The 19939-nt window shown below is 35.0% G+C and overlaps 1 protein-coding gene across 4 annotated transcripts in view; it reads left to right on the top strand.

The window, feature by feature from the left end:
- NSD3 (nuclear receptor binding SET domain protein 3) overlaps window positions 1–19939 on the top strand; it is a 100591-nt gene that overhangs the window by 41359 nt on the left and 39293 nt on the right. For all 4 annotated transcript variants that reach the window (XM_058525234.1, XM_058525233.1, XM_058525232.1 and 1 more), the window contains exons 3-9: window positions 2383–2454; window positions 3188–3350; window positions 9358–9512; window positions 11039–11554; window positions 13275–13401; window positions 17510–17610; window positions 19734–19779. In XM_058525234.1, coding sequence (XP_058381217.1) covers window positions 2383–2454; window positions 3188–3350; window positions 9358–9512; window positions 11039–11554; window positions 13275–13401; window positions 17510–17610; window positions 19734–19779 — 1180 coding nt within the window. The remainder of the gene's footprint in view (window positions 1–2382; window positions 2455–3187; window positions 3351–9357; window positions 9513–11038; window positions 11555–13274; window positions 13402–17509; window positions 17611–19733; window positions 19780–19939) is intronic.

Here is a 19939-nt window from a genome sequence, read left to right as displayed (position 1 = left end):
GCACTTAAGATAAAACACTTGACCCTGGCCTGCAAGACCCTCAAAATGTAGCCTGCCTCTCCACTCTCATCTTGTAACCTCTCTCCTCTTTGGGGCAGTGAAGTCCATGGTAATGGCCTTCTTGAAGTTTTTACCTTTTTTAAGCTCAGGGACCTCACACATGCCAATCCTTCTCTCTGGAGTGTTCTTTCCCCCACTTTTTACTAGACTCCCTCTTCTTCCTTTGAGTCTCAGATTATAATTTACTTTCTCAGAGAGGCCTTTCCTGACCATCATATCTAAAGATACACACTCACACACACACACACGAACACCATTATTTCTCTTCATACATTTACATTGTATAAGTGTATGTTTGTGTTTTTATTTGTTTAATGTCTGTCTGTCCTACCTAGCTGTAAGCTCTTGAGGCCAGGGATCACATCTGTTTCACCCTTGTGTACTCAACTTCCACAACAGTGCCTGGAAAGTCGTGGGCAATGTTGAATGAATGATTGATACTTGGGGTTTGGGATATTTGTCTGGCTTAGCATTTCTAACAATTAAAAACTTTCTAACAATTTCTTTTATTTAATGAAACTTTGTTTTTACAACAGTGTCTTGAATATCTTTAATTGAGAATTTTAAGTAGCTTCTAGAATTAGCCATATGTTTTAGTGGAATTAAGACCTAATTTGATGGATATATCCCTATTTTTAAGCCATCTAAATCAAAGTCTGTTCTTTGACAAGTGAGAAATTTTTAAAAATCTTTTAAATTACAAAGTAATTTGCTTTTTACAGAAAATGTAAATAATATAAAAGTATAGATCTTCCCTCACCATTTCCTTAATCTTGTTCCCCAAAGATAACTACTCTTATCAATTTGGTGTACAATATATCAAATATTTTTCAAGGCATATACAGACTATTTTTAAATAAAAAGTGGAAAGATGTTGATAGACATGTAGATTACTGACATGATATAGTGCTGTAGTTACCATCCCTCTGCTTAGATTTTGTTTTGTGTATTTCTGTAGAATAGGTTCCTAAAATACAGTTGCTAGATTGAAGAGTGTACATATTTTGAATTTTGATAGATCCTTCCAAATTGCCTCCCCAAAGGGTTGTAGGAATTAATTTTTAAGTTACATATTTGTGGGTTTTATGATTGGAAAAGTAATGTTGATTATAGACAATTTGACAAATATAGAAAAGCACACCCAAAAAAATCACTTATTCCGTCATCTGCTGGTATCCTTCTAGTCCTTTTTTCTGTGCACATAAAAAAAATTATTTTTCCAGGCTAGCCCAGTGGCGTAGTGGTTAAGTGCGTGGCTCCGCTGTGGGGGCCTGGGGTTCGGATCCCGGGTGCGGACCTACGCACCACTTGTCAAGCCGTGCTGTGGCGGAGTCCCGTATAAAGTGGAGGAAGATGGGCTCGGATGTTAAACCAGGGCCAGTCTTCCTCAGCAAAAAGAGGAGAATTGGTGACAGATGTTAGCTCAGGGCTAATCTTCCTCACAAAAGAAAAAAAATTATTTTTCCACGATTGGAATAATACTATACAAACTGCTTTGCAATTTGCTGTTTTCAAATAACATTATGTTATTTTTCCATGTCATTTTAAAATTTATTTATATTATTCCACTATCTAGTTATAATTTATTTAATTCTACATTTTTGGACATCTAGACTGTTGCTAATATTTGCTCTTAAAAATAGCACTGGTGTGCATATCTTTGTTCTTATATATATATTTTTATACCTCTCAATGCTTTTTCTTTTTTTTTAATTTTATTTATTTATTTTTTCCACCAAAGCCCCAGTAGATAGTTGTATGTCATAGCTGCACATCCTTCTAGTTGCTGTATGTGGGACGCGGCCTCAGCATGGCCGGAGAAGCGGTGCGTCGGTGCACGCTCGGGATCCGAACCCGGGCCGCCAGCAGCGGAGCGCGTGCACTCAACCGCTAAGCCACGGGGCCGGCCCTCAATGCTTTTTCAATATACATTTTTAGAAGTGGATTTGTTGGGTCTGAGTCTGAAAATTTAAGGCTTTTCATACATATTGCCAAATTGCTTTCCAGAAAAATGCCAAGTTACATTTTACTGGCAATCTCACAGTGCCCATTTTTCTGCACTCTGGTGGGTTAAAAAAAACACACACATAAGAAATTAAGTTTTAAAAATAATAAAATAAGAAATGGGAAATATAGCTGTGGTGTGGAATGGAAAATGAGTATTAAGACACAGCCTCATGTACTGTGTAAGCTGTATTCTTATTCCTTACATTATTCAGTTAATAAATATCCTTTATTCTCTTTGCTATTTAGTTTTCTTTGACTCTTTTTTGTGTATGTCACAGTTCTTTGGTTTGCTGCCATTTTATTCTTTTCACCTAGAGACCAAATGAGAGGGTTGACACGGTATCAGAAAAACCAAGAGAAGATCCAATTCTAAAAGAGGAAACCCCGGTGAGTTGCTTTATTGAATACCGTCTAACCTGGCCGGCCCCGTGGCGCAAGCGGTTAAGTGCCCATGTTCCGCTGCGGCAGCCCGGGGTTTGCCGGGCCGGATCCCGGGCGCACACCGATGCACCACTTGGCTAAGCCATGCTGTGGTAGCGTCCCATATAAAGTAGAGGAAGATTAGCACGGATGTTAGCCCAGGGCCAGTCTTCCTCAGCAAAAAAGAGGAGGATTGGCATTGGATGTTAGATCAGGGCTGGTCCTCCTCACAAAAAAAAAAAAAAAATGAATACTGTCTAACCAAATACTGTGTAAGAAAGTGAAAGCAGAGTCATTAAAGTACAACACATTTAACACACATTATTACAGTTACGTACTTCTTTATTTCAGAAGTTAGACTGAAATAAATCTTGAAGCTGGTTTAAGAGGTAGATATTTTCAGTAAATTATTTTCCTTTTCAAAACTATAGCCGCTTTTTAATAGATTTTGTGAATTCTCAAGATGCCTCATCAATAATTTGGCAATTAGAAACCATCAATCCTATTTTCAATGTTTGGAGTGGGGCTTATTAATTATTTTCCTCCTCTTTTTTTCCCTTTTGCTAGTTATAGATAGCAAGTATCAGAGAAAAGTATGATTGAAGATAAATTTACATGGTTAGCATGTTTAATGTACTTTGTACATAGTTTCTTTTTTTAAATTTTTCTGCTGATGAAGTTTTATGACCTTTTCCAATAGGTTCAGCCGATATTATCTTCTGTTCCAACAACAGAAGTGTCTGCCGGTGTTAAGTTCCAGGTTGGCGATCTTGTTTGGTCTAAGGTGGGAACCTATCCTTGGTGGCCTTGTATGGTTTCAAGTGATCCCCAGCTCGAGGTTCATACCAAAATTAATACAAGAGGTAAGAAAAGGCATAAATAGAAATTAAGTAAAAGGTTGGGGAAAGTGAATCTGAAATGTTGTGTATGAATATAAGAATACACACATGCTATATAATCTGACACCACAATATACATAGTTATATCAATTTTTAATAACCAGTGAAATAATTATGGTCATCTTAACTGGCAGAGAGCATCTACAGCTGATATAGTCCTTGTTTTCCCTTATAACATCCTGCATTTGTTTTATAATTTTTTTCACACTTCTTTTTTTAAAAAACCTTAATCTGACTGACCTCTCATATGAATTCCAAAAGAAAGCAGATAGATAAGTAATAAAATGTCTTATATGAGCTTAATAGGCATTTGGGCCAAGATTTCTTTGAACAGTTTTATTTCATCTTTGACTCCTATGGATAGTAATTTTTTACCCAGACTGGTGCTTTTCTTCCTGATAAATTTTGCTGGATGCTTTTTCCTCCTTCACTCCATTTTTGAATCTCTAACTTTACTGGGACATCCTAATAAATTCAGTATGACATAGAAGTATAGCTTGAATCTAGCTATATAGCGTAGAATCCTACCTTAGGAATGTTAATAAATATTAAGGAAAGATGTGTTCTAACTTTTTCTTACTCCTTTTCCTGGGTTTGACCAAAACATGTAGATTAGATTCCTGAGATTCTAGCGTTTGGAATGGACTTCCTTAGTAGCCAGAGGAAGATTTGAGTTTGGAATTTTTTTCTGGGTATTTGCTTTGTGAACTCACTCTTGTTACATGTTGAGTTCTTTATTATCTGTGACAACTTTGTTCCTATTTCTTTTCCTCTCACTTTAAACTTTGTATCTTGGTCCCAGTTCACTGTTATAAGTCTAGCAAGTCAGATTTGTGACAGGATCAGCCATATCTGTAACTCTTGTGCTACACAGCCAGGAATCTACAGTGGTGTGGAAGGCAATCACCTTGTCATTATAACCTGCTAATTAAAGCTTGGGGTAACTGGGGTAACTGGACGCATCAATGGGACAGAAGTCAAAAAAACACAACATGGTTGAATGTCTACTTTTGTGCAAGGCACACCGTGTTAAGCAATTCTCTTACATATTTTCTTATGTAGGCCTCATAGCAGAACACTATGGGGTTGGTACTATTGTTATCCTTATGTTTCATATAAGTAAGTAGAGTCTCAGAGAAATCTTATTCCATAACCTCCACTCTTAAACACTACTCTATATTAGAGGGAAAGTGATTGAATTCACCTAGTTATAATTTACAGAGGTTGGGGGGAGGCAGTCCTGGTTCCTTCATCTGTGTAATAAGAGTATTGGACTAGTAATCTCTGAAGCACCTTGCAGCTTGAATAATCTATGATTCTATGAATGGGAGAAGAAAGGAACAAGGATTTCCCAAGAGGGCCAAGCCTTCTTAAATAAAGCAATTCATGTCTATACCTGGGCCTCCAGAGCACTCTAAGATATTATATCATGTGAGAGTTGTAGCTCTTCAATTCTCTCCTCTTAGAAAAGCATCCTTTTGAGATTATATAGTTTCACATTTAATTACTTTAGGAAAACCTGCTAATTTCAGCTTTTTTATAGGGTACAAATGAAAGCACAATTCATGCCTCATCTGTATTTCAAAGGAAGTATTTAAATTTAGTTTTATGAATTAATCTAATCTCATCTGGTACCCCCTAGGCAGTCTCCTACTTTAGTGCTGGAAAAACTGATTTTCTTTGTATTATTGAGGAAACCAGAAATATGAGAATTTGAGAAATCTGAGAATTTAGGTTTAAAAAAATGCATATTCTGATGTTTTAAATTTTCTCTTTTTCTACAGTAGTTTTTTAAATAATAGCTTTCTTGAGATATGATTTATATACCATAAAATTTACTCTTTTAAAGTGTGCAATTCAGTGATTTTTAGTACATTTACAGAGTTATGTGGCCGTCACCACAATATAATTTTAGAACATTTTCATCAACCCAAAAGAGAAATCCCGTATCCATTAACAGTCACTCCCCATTCCTCTCTTCCTCCCCCAGCCCTAAGCAGCCGCTGACTGCTTTCTCTCGCTTAGATTTGCCTTTTCTGGACGTTTCATATAAATGGAAGCATACAATCTGTGGCCTTTTGTGTCTGGCTTCTTTCACTTAGGCTAATGTCTTAGAGGTTCCTCTATGTTGTAGCATCTATCAGTACATCAGCTCTTTTTATTGCCAAATAACATTCCACGGTATGGCTATACAGTGCAGTTTTAAATGAAGTAGTTTTCTAATAGTTTTTCTGAAACCCAAAAAAACACGGCATAAAACTTAATTTTTACTTTGTAAAATTCATCTTCATTATATGTAGTAATCATTGGTTTCCATATTGTTATTAGTCAGTATTGTTATTAGTCAGATTCTTAGCACTGGAAAATATATTAACGGTTTTCACACATAAAGATATAATTCCTTGTAAGAGCATGTTGAAAGATGTTTGGATCGCATGTCTATTTTAAGTTATATTTCATTGTTTAGGTCTCATTTTAAGTTTAAAAGTTAAAAATGAAATGTTTTTTCTGCTTATAACAATACAAAAATATATATAGTCAGAAGCAAAAGGTGTCCATAGTCTAATCCTCCAGATATGTAACTAGTATTACGAGTTTGAGAGTGATTCTTTTCCTCTATGCATATTGTAATTAATAGACACAAAAATAAAGATTTTACTGAGAGTTTTAAGTGATATCACATTATACCTATTGTAACTTTTAATTGTAATATTTTTTAAGTTTAAAACTGGATGATTTTACCTTTGTATTATTTTTCTTATATAAAAGCATTTCATCAACATTTTTCTGTTGGAAATTTAGCCTATTATTCAGAGACGGATGTGTTTGGTTCTCAGTCTCTCAGGTCTTTAAGTTTTTATTTCACTCTTATTTTATAGTTTTCCAGCCAGCAGGAAACAAAGTGCTAACAAAGAGGCAAATTGATTTGTTTCATCTGTAGTAAATGATTTAATGGAGGAAGAAGTTCAAAATAAAGATTAAAATGAGATTATATTATCTGTGAGTTTTAGTTTTTATGTTTTTAACTATAAAGTCCTCTGGGATTATCTGTTTGCTTCTGAGTAACTGACTCTGACTTTTGGAAACAGATTATGTCCCATGTTCTTTTTACCCTATCACCTGTCCCCATCACCCTGTCCTCCAAACTTACCTGTTAGTTTAGGTTATATTTCTGTTTTTGTCCCTCAGAACCCTTGGACTTTTGATAAACTTTCTTTGATTAATTATAATCAGATTTGTGCTTGGCACTTCCTTCTCAGATTAGATGATATGGAAATCTGAGTTGTGTGTGTGTGTTTCTGTCTTCTCATAGGCTATTTTACATATTTTCAAAATAATTCCTTAGATAATTTCCTATTAATGTCTAATAAAATTAAAAATTTTCAAATCCCAGAAATACTCGATTTCAGATAACTAAGTTCAATCTAAGACTATACCCACATTTTTCTAGTCAGGATCTGCTTATTGCCTTTCTCTCCCTACTTGAATTATCTTGAATTCCCCGAGAACGGTTTCTACATTTCTCTGTTAACTTGATACTTCAGAGAAGTTTTTCAAACTAGCTTTAGTAAAGGACCAATTTTTGTTTTTGTTTTTAAATTTCCAGTCCACCAAAGACCAATATTTCTGTAAAATACAATAAAATTAACTATGAGAAAAATGAAAAGCCTCCTTGTCCAAAAAAATACATACGATAAGACCCCTGATCATGTGCCAAGATGTCATGGCAATGTCAAATTAGCATAGTTTTTAAATGCTTATTCTTAACTTCTGTGCTTATTTTGTCACAGACTGGCTTGTTCTGGGAACCATACTTTCAGAGTAGCACTACTCTAGAGCAACGGTTCTCAGATGTTTTGGTCCCAGAACGCCTTCTACTCTTAAAATTTGAGGACTCTAAAAAGCTTTTGTTTACCTGGGTTATATCCTTTACTGTTTATTTTAATTTAGAAATTAAAGCTGAGAAATTTAAAAATATTTACTAATTCACTTTAAAATAACCCATTATATGTTATCATTAATTATGTTTTTCTGAAAAATAACTATTGTCTCAAAAAAATTAATGAGAAGAATGGTATTGTTTTACATGTTTGCAAATCTCTTTAATGTCTAGCTTAAGTGAAGACACCAGATTCTTGTGTCTGCTTCTACATTCAATCTGTTATGATTTGTTTTGGTTGAAGTATATGAAGATAATCTGGCCTCACACAGATGTGTAGTTGGAAAAGGGGAAGAGTAGTTTAATAGCTTTTTCAGATAATTGTGGATATATTTCTTTGATATTACACCAAAACTCAACAAGGGGTCACTTAGTTGCAATGTGGAATCTGAAATCATATCAATAAACTTTTTGTACTTTGTCTTTTGGGGGATTTTTTTCTTTTTTTATTTTTTTTTTTGGTGAGGACGATTAGCACTGAGCTAACATCTGTTGCCAATCCTCCTCTTTTTGCTGAGAAAGATTGGCCCTGAGCTAACATCTGTGCCCATCTTCCTCTCTTTTTCTTGTATGTGGGACACTGCCACAGCATGGCTTGCTGAGTGGTGAGTACGTCCCCGCTGGGGATCCAAACTTGCGAACCCTGGGCCACCGAAGCGGAGCGTGTGAACTTAACCATTATGCCACCCAGCCGGCCCGGCTTTTTTTACTTTGTTACATTAAAATCCATTGGTTCCGTCTTGCACTTTGAATGGCTCTCTTACCTTTCATGATTTTTTAACATCAAACATTGGCCATTTAAAAAATATTGGTTTACCAAGTCATGCATATCTTCCAAATGTTGACATATTCCTTTATGGATATTTTTTTAAATCACATTATTTAATATAACCATGTATTTCATCAGAAAATTCTTTGAATATTGGGAAGTTGGAAGACTTATAGGGGCAGATACTAGTTTTCCAAAATTCTAATTTTTGCTTGAAAGATCAAATTTTATTATTGGCAACAAATTCTGTCATTTGTTTTCTTTGAAGTGACAGACTTGCTGTGTTCATTTTTGAGGAAATATCTGCCAAATGCTCAAGTGTAAATACCCATAGTTCTTCCGCCAGTCCTTCTTTCAAGTGAGGATGGCGTCACATGAGACAGTGGCCAGTGCAACTCAAACCGTCACATGAGTGCTTTTCCTTAAGATAACTCTTGTGCTTCAGTCTGCAGAAGTGCTTTATGCCTGCTTCCCATTTTGTCACATGGAATATTAAAAGGACATGTAGTCAAGGGTTGAGATTTAGTAAAATTAATAATTTTTACTGCTTTATCAAGGATATTAAGTAAAACTGGCTTTTTTTTTTTTTTTTTTTTTTTTAACTGCCAGTGTATGGTTGTGAAGAATACAACCTTAGTATAGTTTGGTGTCACTCATTGCCTTTATTTGTGCTAAGATGCCAGCAGTCTTATCTTCCACCATTGCTCTTGCAGTATTAAGTGCAAATGTCAACATAGCGAAAAAGACAAATAACATCTTGATATTATTATGAGGGTAGTTTTGACCTCACAGGATTCCTGAAGGAGTCTCAGTAGCCTCTCCTCCTCCACCCCCAGGTCTGGATACCACACTTTTATATAGCTAGAAAAGCAGTTTGTCTAGCACCTGGCTTTTAAAAGCCCAAGAAAAGATGTTATACATTTTTTGAAGGAAAAATTATTTTATACCTAAATTTGCTTGTAAAAGGGTTTGAGGCAAGTAAAAATTAAGTGTGTAACCAAGGTAACAAATCTGATAATTAGCAAAATTTCTGATTTTCTTTCTTTTAAAACTTGCTTTACTAACTTTAATCATTTGGGGTGATTTTTAAGTAATTGTTAGTTGTGTAATTGGTAGGTGCTGGATTATATCTTTGGACAATCCATGATGTACAATTTTTAATAGGAGTAATAATACTAGGGAATCTGGGTTAGGTTCACATTTTTGGCAGTATATGTGGATGCTTATGTTCTGAGATGGTTAATAAGAATTTTTACTTATAGGTGCCCGAGAGTATCATGTCCAATTTTTTAGCAACCAGCCAGAGAGGGCATGGGTTCATGAAAAGCGGGTACGAGAGTATAAAGGTCATAAACAGTATGAAGAATTACTGGCTGAGGCAACCAAACAAGCCAGCAACCACTCTGAGAAACAAAAGGTAACTGACAACATATTAACAATATCAATCGAATATGGTTTTTAAAGGACTTAATAATTTAGTAGAACTTTTCATACTTGAATTCAGACAATTGTCAGAATGATTTATTATTTTAACTCCTTTCAGTTTTAATAATTTATTGTAACTGTGTCAATAAGTTTTAATGTCATATAAACAACATTATAGTACTATTAAAAATGTTATCTTCTTAATTCAATGTTGGATTCTATTTTGGATTGAATTAATGTGCATACGTCTGGTAGATGCTAGTGAAGTTTGGATTTTGCCACAGATTTTTATTCTTTTTCCTATTTCATCATCTTTCCATGAGTCCCCTTTATTCTTACTTAGGAAAATTGTTTTCTGAAAGTAAAGTTTTTAAAATACTTACTGAACATCTATTGTGAGACAGGCACTGTTTTAAGCATTTTTTATATATTCGCTTAATCTTCATAACTTAAATGAGGTAGATACTATTATTCCTATTTCTACTGATGAAGAAATTAAGGCATAGAAAGGTTAAGTAACTGGTTCAACCAAGGTTACATAAGTGATAGAACCAAGAAATATGTTTGATGTGGTGGTGGATATTTAAGAATTTTGACATGAATTCTCTCCTGATAATCTCTCTGGTTGGGATTTTTAAATTCAACTTATTTTAGTGTGGGTCTCTTGTGAAATTTGTCATATTTTTATGCTTTAAAAGCTAAATTTTATCACAGAGGATTTTGATTGATTTTGTCAGACTTAACATTTTGTAGATTTATATACATCAGTATTTGACATATACTCTACCATCTCATAGTTTCATTAGCTAATTTCTAACTGCCTCAGTCTAACCCCGTGGATAATTCCTAATTGCTTTGGTCATCTCATAGACCTTTATTCAAAGTTTTCTGATCTGTCTTGCCAATCCAAAGTCTTCTGATCAAGTGTGGACGTAGAGACCTATGGAAACTGTGATTCAGGTTTATTTTTTCCTTCATACATTCCTGCTTTCCTGCGTCTTGTCAGCTTTCATTTGTTCCACAGAGCTCTGTCCTCTCTCTTCGTTCTGCTCCTCTTTGCATTATGGAACAGCCTAGCAGCACAGCTTCACATGCTGGCTCTCTGCCAGCTGACTGTTGCTCTCTGTAGCACCCCTGAGCTTTAGGCTGTTGTTTTTAATGTTGGTGTTTTATTGGCCACTGAAAGTCATCATTGCTGTAATCTTTCTTCTCTTTGTCCTCATTATTGCTAGCTTTTTATGACTATGATGTCAGAAGGACGACTCCCTCTTTGAGGGACTTGTGCAGCAGAGTGGTCAACAAAGGATATATAAAAGAGAGTAGACCTGCGTGTCATCTGATAGTAATCCTGATTTATCAGAGTTACGGAGTTATAACATGTCATTTATTTGATTGAAGAGCCTGAAGATATTTATGTATACTAGAAAGATGACAAGATCACATGGGAAATACATATTGGTTTAAATATACCTGTTAGATTAAAACATGTACGATAATGCTTGTATCTTTTTTTTAAAGATTCGGAAACCCCGACCTCAGAGAGAACGTGCTCAATGGGATATTGGCATTGCCCATGCAGAGAAAGCATTGAAAATGACCCGAGAGGAAAGAATAGAACAGTATACTTTTATCTATATTGATAAGCAGCCTGAGGAGGCTTTATCCCAAGCGAAAAAGAATGTTGCCTCCAAAGCTGAAGTTAAAAAACCCCGAAGACCAAGATCAGTGCTGAATACCCAGCCAGAACAGACCAATGCAGGTGAGGTGGCCTCCTCACTATCAGGTACTGACATCCGGAGACACAGCCAGAGGCGGCACACGAGTGTGGAAGAGGAGGAGCCCCCTCCTGTTAAAGTAGCCTGGAAAACGGCAGCAGCGAGGAAGTCCTTACCCGCTTCCATTACCATGCACAGAGGGGGCCTGGATCTGCAGAAGTGTAACATGTCTCCAGTTGTGAAAATTGAACAAGTGTTTGCTCTTCAGAATGCTACAGGAGATGGGAAGTTTATCGATCAATTTGTTTATTCAACAAAGGTACCTCCTTTTTTCATGGGTTTTTGGGGGGAACAGTATTTAATAAATAGTCAACCTTGGCATTTAAAAAAAAACAAACAACACAAGGTCATAATTTAAATATCCTTTGTATCCACTGCATTTGAAATGTGTAGTCAGTTTACTCTAAGATGGACCAGGAAAGACATAAGCAAAAAGGCTATGTTGTTGTTCTTTTTTTCCCCTCTTTTGTAATATCCCCATCTGTACTAGATTAATCTTGAGCTGTGCAGCCAAAATTGAGCTTTGCTCCCTAAAGTCTTGGAAAAAAACTGGGCACTTTGCCTGTTTCTAGTTTGTAAATTTTTCTTAGTTGCAAAGTGTGCTTCTTACTAAATCATTTTTGTCAGTTATCTGAATTAACCATTGTAATGATTGTACCTGCTGATCTGTTTGGTCGCACCAGCAATTTTGTTAGACTCACGTTGGCTTGGGATAGCTAATGCGTTTTAGAAAAATACCAGAACTATGTTTGTTCTACAACAATTAACTGTGGTGATAGCTTGGGTAATAGGGTGAAAATGGCCTCTTCAAACTGAATGCCTCCATCAGCCAGCCCTGGGCCTCCATTTAGGGCACTTACACTTTAGCTTTAAGATTTGAAAACTCTTTCATAACCTTTGTAATATTTATTCCCTATACCTCCTCACTACCCTCCCAGCCCATACCACAATCGTGGGCCTGTGAATTAGATTTAATGGCACCCCATAAATGTGTACTTTTAAAGAATTCTGTGCTTATTTCCTAACATTGTCATATGCTCATAAAATAATTAAATATAGGTATGCCTCATTAGTGATAATTTTCCTAGAGAGAAGTGTAAGGTCCTCTCTTAACCTGTTTTTGCCTGTAGGTTCAGCTGATTTCAGTAAGGCTAAGCTACTGGGAAAACTTAAGTTACAGTCCCCACTTGGTTCTGCTGATAGCTTTGAACAGCAAATGAATACTTTGCATTTTTTTTTAAATCCAAATTGGCTTTATTCTTGGAGTTAGTTTTTATCTGCTTTTGGATGCACAAATCAAACTTTGTCACTCCCCCTCCAAAGAGTGCTACTTAAATGAAATTTGAGATAAAACTGATCTTTTAAAAGGAAAGCTTTAAAAATACATAAATATTTATAAATCACTCCTTTATTTCATTGCATTAAAAATACTTAAAATGAGACAGAAGTGTAATTGTACCTGCCTTCTCTCTGCTCAAAGTTGCTTATTAGGTGCACATTTTGGTCACCATGAGTGGCATATTTCTGTATCTAAGGATATTCTTGTCTTTCAAGATGCGTTGACAGTTTTATCTGTGTAGTAGAGTACTTGACCAAATAGAAAGGACTAGAGTTCTCTTACTGTGATATGAGTAAAGGGAGAGACTATTCAGACCAGAAAATATTTTGTTTTTGACAGAAAACTAGGTAGTACAGGTTCATTTGTTTACATTTGTTCCACAATGATAATAGGTGATAGATATTCATCATCTAGACTTAGACAAAGTTTTTTTTCCCCCATGTAGTCTCATTTTATGTTTTAGAATACATCCTGATGACTTAATAAAATTGTTCTGATAATGGCTAAGACAATAAATTAACTGCAAAGACCATACAAAATTCAACCAAATTATGATCATCTTAAGCTATCTTTCTAAGCCAATGATGCCATTTCCCTGGTAATCACCTGTTTTTTTAATTTATTTTAATTTATTTTGAAGGGAATTGGTAACAAAACGGAAATAAGTGTCAGAGGACAAGACAGACTTATAATTTCTACACCAAACCAGAGAAATGAAAAGGCAACTCAGAATATGTCATCTTCTGAAGTGACATCTGGTTCTACAGGTGGGTATGTATGAGGAGTAGATAGAGCCATTGTGAGGGGTCATAGTTCTATTCTACTGTAACATAGAAGCTATGTACCTAAGAAACTTTTAGGTATCACAATCAAAATATATTTAAATAAACTATAAAAGCAGTTATTTCAATAGGAAAGAATGGTTTCAAGGCTAGAAAGCCTTATTCATAGTAACAGGAATTTACTGGTTTTTTTTTTTACTTATTTACTTATTTTTTCTACAGGAATTTAAATGATAGGAGGGTTTTATGATTAAGAGTATAGTTATAAAACCTATATATATCTGAGTAAATGCACCGTTTGATTATCTCTGTTTGCCTGAGAATAACAGCTTTACTTTTCCAGCACTATTAACACATTCTTACCATTTCCTCTTTTATCCCCTATTGGAAACAAATTGGCGGGTGCCCATGCTCTTTTCATTATTCTTAGGTGTGTTAGATGTTAGTAGCTGAGGGGCCTAGGGCATAACTCTCCTATTATAATCTGTTCTCTGATTAACAGATACCATGAATTGAAAATCAAGCTAGGGGCTGGCCCAGTGGCATAGTGGTTGAGTTCCATGTGCTAGCTTCAGTGACCCAGGTTCTCGGTTTTGGATCCTGGGCACGAACCTGCACCACCCATCAAGCCATGCTGTGGCAGGGACCCACATACAAACTAGAGGAAGATGGGCACAGGTGTTAGCTCAGGGCGAATCTTCCTCAAGCAAAAAAGAGGAAGATTGGCAACAGGTACTAGCTCAGGGCCAATCTTTCTCACCAAAAAAAAAAAAAAAAAAGAAAATCAAGCTATATTATTCTTGCTTAAAGGAGAAATGCCTATATTCAGTAAGATTGTGCCTTTGGAATAGTCAAAGTAATTTTTATTAAGAGACTGACTTACTAAGGACCTTAGAGTTTCACTGAGTGTCTGGTGGGTTTGGTTCATATAGCCATCAAGAAAAGAGTTAGATGTCAGCTAGCTTGGTCATTTGGAATCCTAGTTTAAGAGAAGGGAGTTTGTTACACTTTGTTCTTTTAAAAATTTTTTGAAATCGAACAAGTGATCAAATAATTTTCTAGAAGGATTAAAGTCTTACAACCTGAGGTAGTAATCTTGAATCAGTAGTAACTCAGGCAAACCTGTGATTGAGTGGCACTAAGGGGTAAATATTTTCGTTAAGGGAAATGTTGAGTAAGATTCTCATTATTATAAAAGCTAGAGAAAAACAGTCATTGTTCAAGAAAGAACTTGGGCTAGCTTTCTTAGGAAAAAAAGTGATGAGGGCTGCAGACAGGGAGAGGTGGTGGCAGAGGAAATGGGCGTGTATTGGATGGGGCATATTAAACAGCATGCCTTTATGCAAAGTTGAGGTAGGAAAGGAAGCTCCAGTAAAGTAAGGAGGGAGTTGCAAAGTCCAGAACCAGATTTGCAACTTGTATCATTTCAAAATACTGTATAAAAAAATGAAATCATAATGTTGAAGGAATGAATAAACGGACTTGGAAGATTTTACGTTACTTAGCCATAATTGAAATGTTTCTTCCCTTCTTTGACTGTTAAAAGAATCTTTTGGCCTCAGCTCTCCCTAGTTAGGTATATCAGTTTCGTTACCTTTCTTTACACCAAACTGTTGGTAATTTGTCTGAATTTAAGTGTGACACTTAAGACTAGGAGGATCTTTATGTAAACATCTGCATTCTCCTAACTAGGGAGAAAGTAAATTCTTCATATAATATTAGACTGATCTTAAATATTATACATTTATTTTTAAAAGAGCTTGTTTTTTCCTTCCCCTCAGCTACTGAACATTTTATTTTCATGTAGTCTTTTCATTGTAAGATTTAAGTTCTATGAATTTTCTTTTTCTTTTTTTTTTTTAAGTGAAAGGTAAAGTGGAAGGTTATAATTCTTTATATCTGGGAAAAGCCCAGGTACTTCCTTACATAGGCACATATAATTAGGTTGTAAATTAATGTTGGAAACTTAATTTAGGGATAAGTGCTCTAAAGCTTTGACCTTGATTTAAATTTGGTTACCAGCTGTGGTTGATAAGCATATTTTGTCTTTTTAAGTAACCATTTTGCTTCTTGTGAAAATAAGTTCAGTAGTTGAAAAGTCAGAAAAGAGACTTGATCTCCCTTCAGAAACCAATTGCATCATCATCTTGGTTGGTGTTAACTACTTAGAATTCTTGAGCCTTTTCCTAGTAAATTTAGGGGATACATAGAGTGTGTGGCACTGCTAGATTTCTGTGATTTGAAGAATTGTATTTGCATTTATACTAGATTTCTAAGCTATTATCCAAATCCAGAGATGCTCACCTCCTGTCTCTTAGAACATAAATATAATACTTGTTAGTCGTTTTAAATGTATTTATGTGTTCTTCAGGTAGCTTTCAGAATAATTTTAAGTCATGTTGCCTATCTTCTTTAGGACAGTAGATTAAATATCGTCTGCACTTGATGGAACAATTATGTTGTCATCCTCAAAGATATTTGTTTGTTTTAAGTAGTTCTATTTTCATTTTCCTCTTCTCTGGTGGGTAGTTGAATATTGATTATACTAAAGAATGGATCTCTGGGATACTCAAGTGTCTATGAGGGTAGGATGCCTGTTGTCTTAGTAAGCACTTTCATCAGTGTAAGGAGAAGAGTGAGAGTAAAGGAAGAAGCCAACACCTTTGTTTGTGACTTCTCTGCTAGAAATTGATTAACCACAGCTCAGAACCAATATATTATTATCAAACTACCTACTCCTTCCCAAAAACAAAAATATTAGGATCCTTTTTTTTTTGGCTTTGAACTAAGGTGAGGAAGCCATTTACACATAAACAAGAACAATGAAACCAGAAGATATACCGGTGATATGGACTGCTTTATTGAAGTAGCTTCTGCCTGATTTTATAGGAGGTCTTAGCAGCTTTCTCCTCTGGCAAGCAAAAGGTTATTATTATCTAAGAAGGACCATTTAAGTGGTCCAAGCACTAAAAAGATGGAGAACAGCTGCATTGAAGATATCATTCCTTCTAAGGGTCACAGAATGAAATCATTCCTGACTTAGTATTCTTTCACATTGTGGTCTTCAATCTAAGTTTCATCCTTTCCAAAATGGAGTCCATGTGAGTTTTCCTCGGTTTACTTTCAAACAGTTTTACTGTTTAAAAATGTTTTTTTTTTATTTTATTTTAAGAAAATTTTTTTTTTTTAATTTTTTATTTATTTATTTTTTCCCCCAAAGCCCCAGTAGATAGTTGTACATCATAGCTGCACATCCTTCTAGTTGCTGTATGTGGGACGCGGCCTCAGCATGGCCGGAGAAGCAGTGCGTCGGTGCGCGCCTGGGATCCGAACCCAGGCCGCCAGCAGCGGAGCGCGCGCACCCAACTGCTGAGCCACAGGGCCGGCCCAACTGTTTAAAAATCTTAATGGTTTCTTGTTTTACCATTTAACATGAAAAAGTTTGATAATTTGTTTCAACTAGTTTTCCATGACTAATTATTTCTAAAGTATCACAAGTCCCTGGATAATCAATGATTCGGTTTGGATCACATTTATGTGCCTTTCCTGCTTTTTTCCCTTTGGTTGTTAATAATATAACAATAGCAAAACTTACGTAAGTACACCAAGCACTGTTAAGTATTTTACATATAGAATTAATTTAATTCACTTTTTAAAATGCAAAATATGTAGTACTGATTGAATTTTGAACCAATAATTCGTAATGTGAACTGAGAATAAAGTCATTTTCATCCATCCCCTCAATCCCTTCATCCCTTCAATTGTAGTTACCTAAGTGTATTTATCTGCTTTTAAAACTAAACTATGTGTCTGCTATTCTAGTATGACTTTATAATTTTTAAAAATCCAGTCCTTCTTTATCTGTATGAGAGTCCTTTATGAATCCCAGTCTCAACCTTTCATCCTTTACAATTTGATCTGTAAAATTTTTTATGTGCTCCCAAGTATTTAATAGCTTTTTAATGATTTATAATTAAAAGACCAAAAGTAATGGATAAGAAAAGCAGGGAATTTGGTCAAAACTTAATTACATAAATGTCAAGGCATCCTTAAATGAATTTTTATTTGTTTGTTTGTTTAAATCATCTCTTAGGCTCAGTAGAAAAGAAGCAACAGAGAAGATCAATTAGAACTCGTTCTGAATCAGAGAAATCCACTGAGGTTGTGCCAAAGAAGAAGATCAAAAAGGAGCAGGTTGGCTTCCTACATGTAAAGAGTTAAAACATTGTATTTGTAAATGTTGTGGCTTATATTGGTATCTTAAAAGAAAGAGAAACTTTCCCCACACTGGGTTTCCTTTCTGGACTATCTTATGCTTCTGTCCTGGTGAATTCCAGTGCCCAGTTCTAATACAACCATCCCTGTGATTCTGCTTCAAGCATTTTCACAGAAAACAGGCTTCAGGAGATGGGAAGCCAGTGGTGCAAGACTCTTAAAGAATTCCTCACATTTATTTTGAAATTTCTGTTATGAGCAAAATGATTTCATGTTTTCATGATTTTTATTTGGAACCATCAATAAGTTCCTTTTTTTTTTTTAATTTTGATTTTTGGTTTAAGCTGCTGGTATATATTGTTTTTATTTTTTAAACAAATCAAATTAATTTATAAGAGTTATATTTAAGAAACAGATAATCATAGATGATCTGGTTTTTCTGTTGGTATCACAGATTTTTTGGAATGTTATTTTCCCAGTGGAATGGCACTCACCTGTTATTGGGTTATCAGATAAGTGCTCTTTAGCTAAAAAATAAGAGGAGAGGCATTTTGACTGAAGGGTATTAAACCAGTGTAATCAATGTAGTAATATATATATTACCTTCTCAAAATAATTTTTAGAAACCATTACTCATTTAAATTCAACTCACAATCAGAATTTTTCTTAATTTTTTAAAGTGAAAGAGTATCCATTTTTACAGCCCAGACAGTTGCTATTAAACAAAAAGAATTCTGAATAGTATAAGTTCCAGTAAGCTTTATATTTTTAAACCATTTAATATGGAAGAGTGTGAACTCTTCTATTTAAATTATTTCCTTCATAATTTTAAACTCCCAAACTTAAAAGGTGACTTTGTGGGTGCTCTGTGGTATCATCAATCATGTAAAACAATTTTCCCAAAAATATTTAACTAAAATTTAAATACTATACTAATTTGTCATTCATTTATCATAATTTACTTTCATACATAGGAAATTATATTCCAAAAAATCTTTCTAAGCTCTTGCAGATCTACAGTATTCAGTACCAAAATGGAGTTGTGATTTTGCCAGCTGGTTCCCAAATTCAGTCTGTGACTAGTCAGTTTAAAATTAATAAGCAGAATGAGTACAAAAAAATGGGACAAATTGTTAATGCCACTGTGTTATAGTTAGTAGTAGAACAATACCAGTGATTGTTTAGAAGATTTTATATTTGTATTACTTAATTGTATCTTATAAAAGCACTTCTGTTGTATGTTTTTTTACCTGTTGTAAAAAAAAATAAAATTTTTTTTAAAAAGCTTAGAACAATCCTTAAATATTTACAAAATGTGTTTCAACATGCATATTTCACCACATCTTAAAGAAACATACAATTCAATTCGTAGCTCAAACAGGAACTCCTCCAAACAGCATCCTTTCTTTAATTCCAATGGTTCAATCCTCAAATTACCACGTGTTTTACATATACATTGGCAGAATAACTTCTGATCTCGCTCTCCTAATGTAGGATCAAGACACTGTTCATAAGACACTCAAGAAAGTGCTTTTGCAATATCACAAACTTATTTTCTTAAGTTTGTACTAGCAGCAAAAGTATTGAGCTTCCAGCTGTATGGAGCCCTGTAGCACTCTCTACAGAGAGGGTCCTGATTCCCAGCAACTTAGCTGTGAGTGCAGGCGCGGAAGGGTCTTAAAGTGGCGTGAGTTACATTAACCTGAGTATCATAGTAAGTAAAAATTTATCCTAACGTCTTTGGGGCGGGAGGGGTTTATAGCAACATTGGGGCTGGTTGCAGAAACAAACCCTCTCCTGCCTCCCAGACACTGAGGAAAGTATCTTGTTCTCTTCATATACCAAGGGAATGGTGGGAAAAGTCTTTGCTAGCAAGCATGTGGCTGTGTGTTGTCACTTGGTATTCAGCACAGGCAGCTAGGATTTAAACCCTCCCTTACCTTGAGACAGAGAACTTTACCCAGAAGATGGGACTGAGCTCAGATTTCAGATACATTAATCACTCATCATTACTTAGATTGATGGAAGTATTATTTTTTTCCCTCTGTTAATTAAAAGTGAAAAAAAATCCCTGTTAATGCTGTATTTTTTTGTCCAAACAGGTTGAAACAGTTCCTCAGGCTACAGTGAAGACTGGATTACAGAAAGGTGAGTTATTATAATGTTACTTTGCATTTCCTTGATTAAAACCAATTTTAAAGAATTATTTGTACTTCATGTATTTTTGTTTGTCTCTGTAAATCATTGTTGTTGCTCTTCAGTCAATAATCTGTGTGAAATTGAAGTATTCCCCAGTGTTTGTGTGTGT

Source organism: Diceros bicornis, chromosome 29 (assembly GCF_020826845.1).
Source record: "Diceros bicornis minor isolate mBicDic1 chromosome 29, mDicBic1.mat.cur, whole genome shotgun sequence".
NCBI classification, from domain to species: Eukaryota; Metazoa; Chordata; class Mammalia; order Perissodactyla; family Rhinocerotidae; genus Diceros; species Diceros bicornis.
The sequence above is the reverse complement of the archived record's forward strand: the minus strand, read 5'-3'. Positions and strand labels throughout refer to the sequence as shown.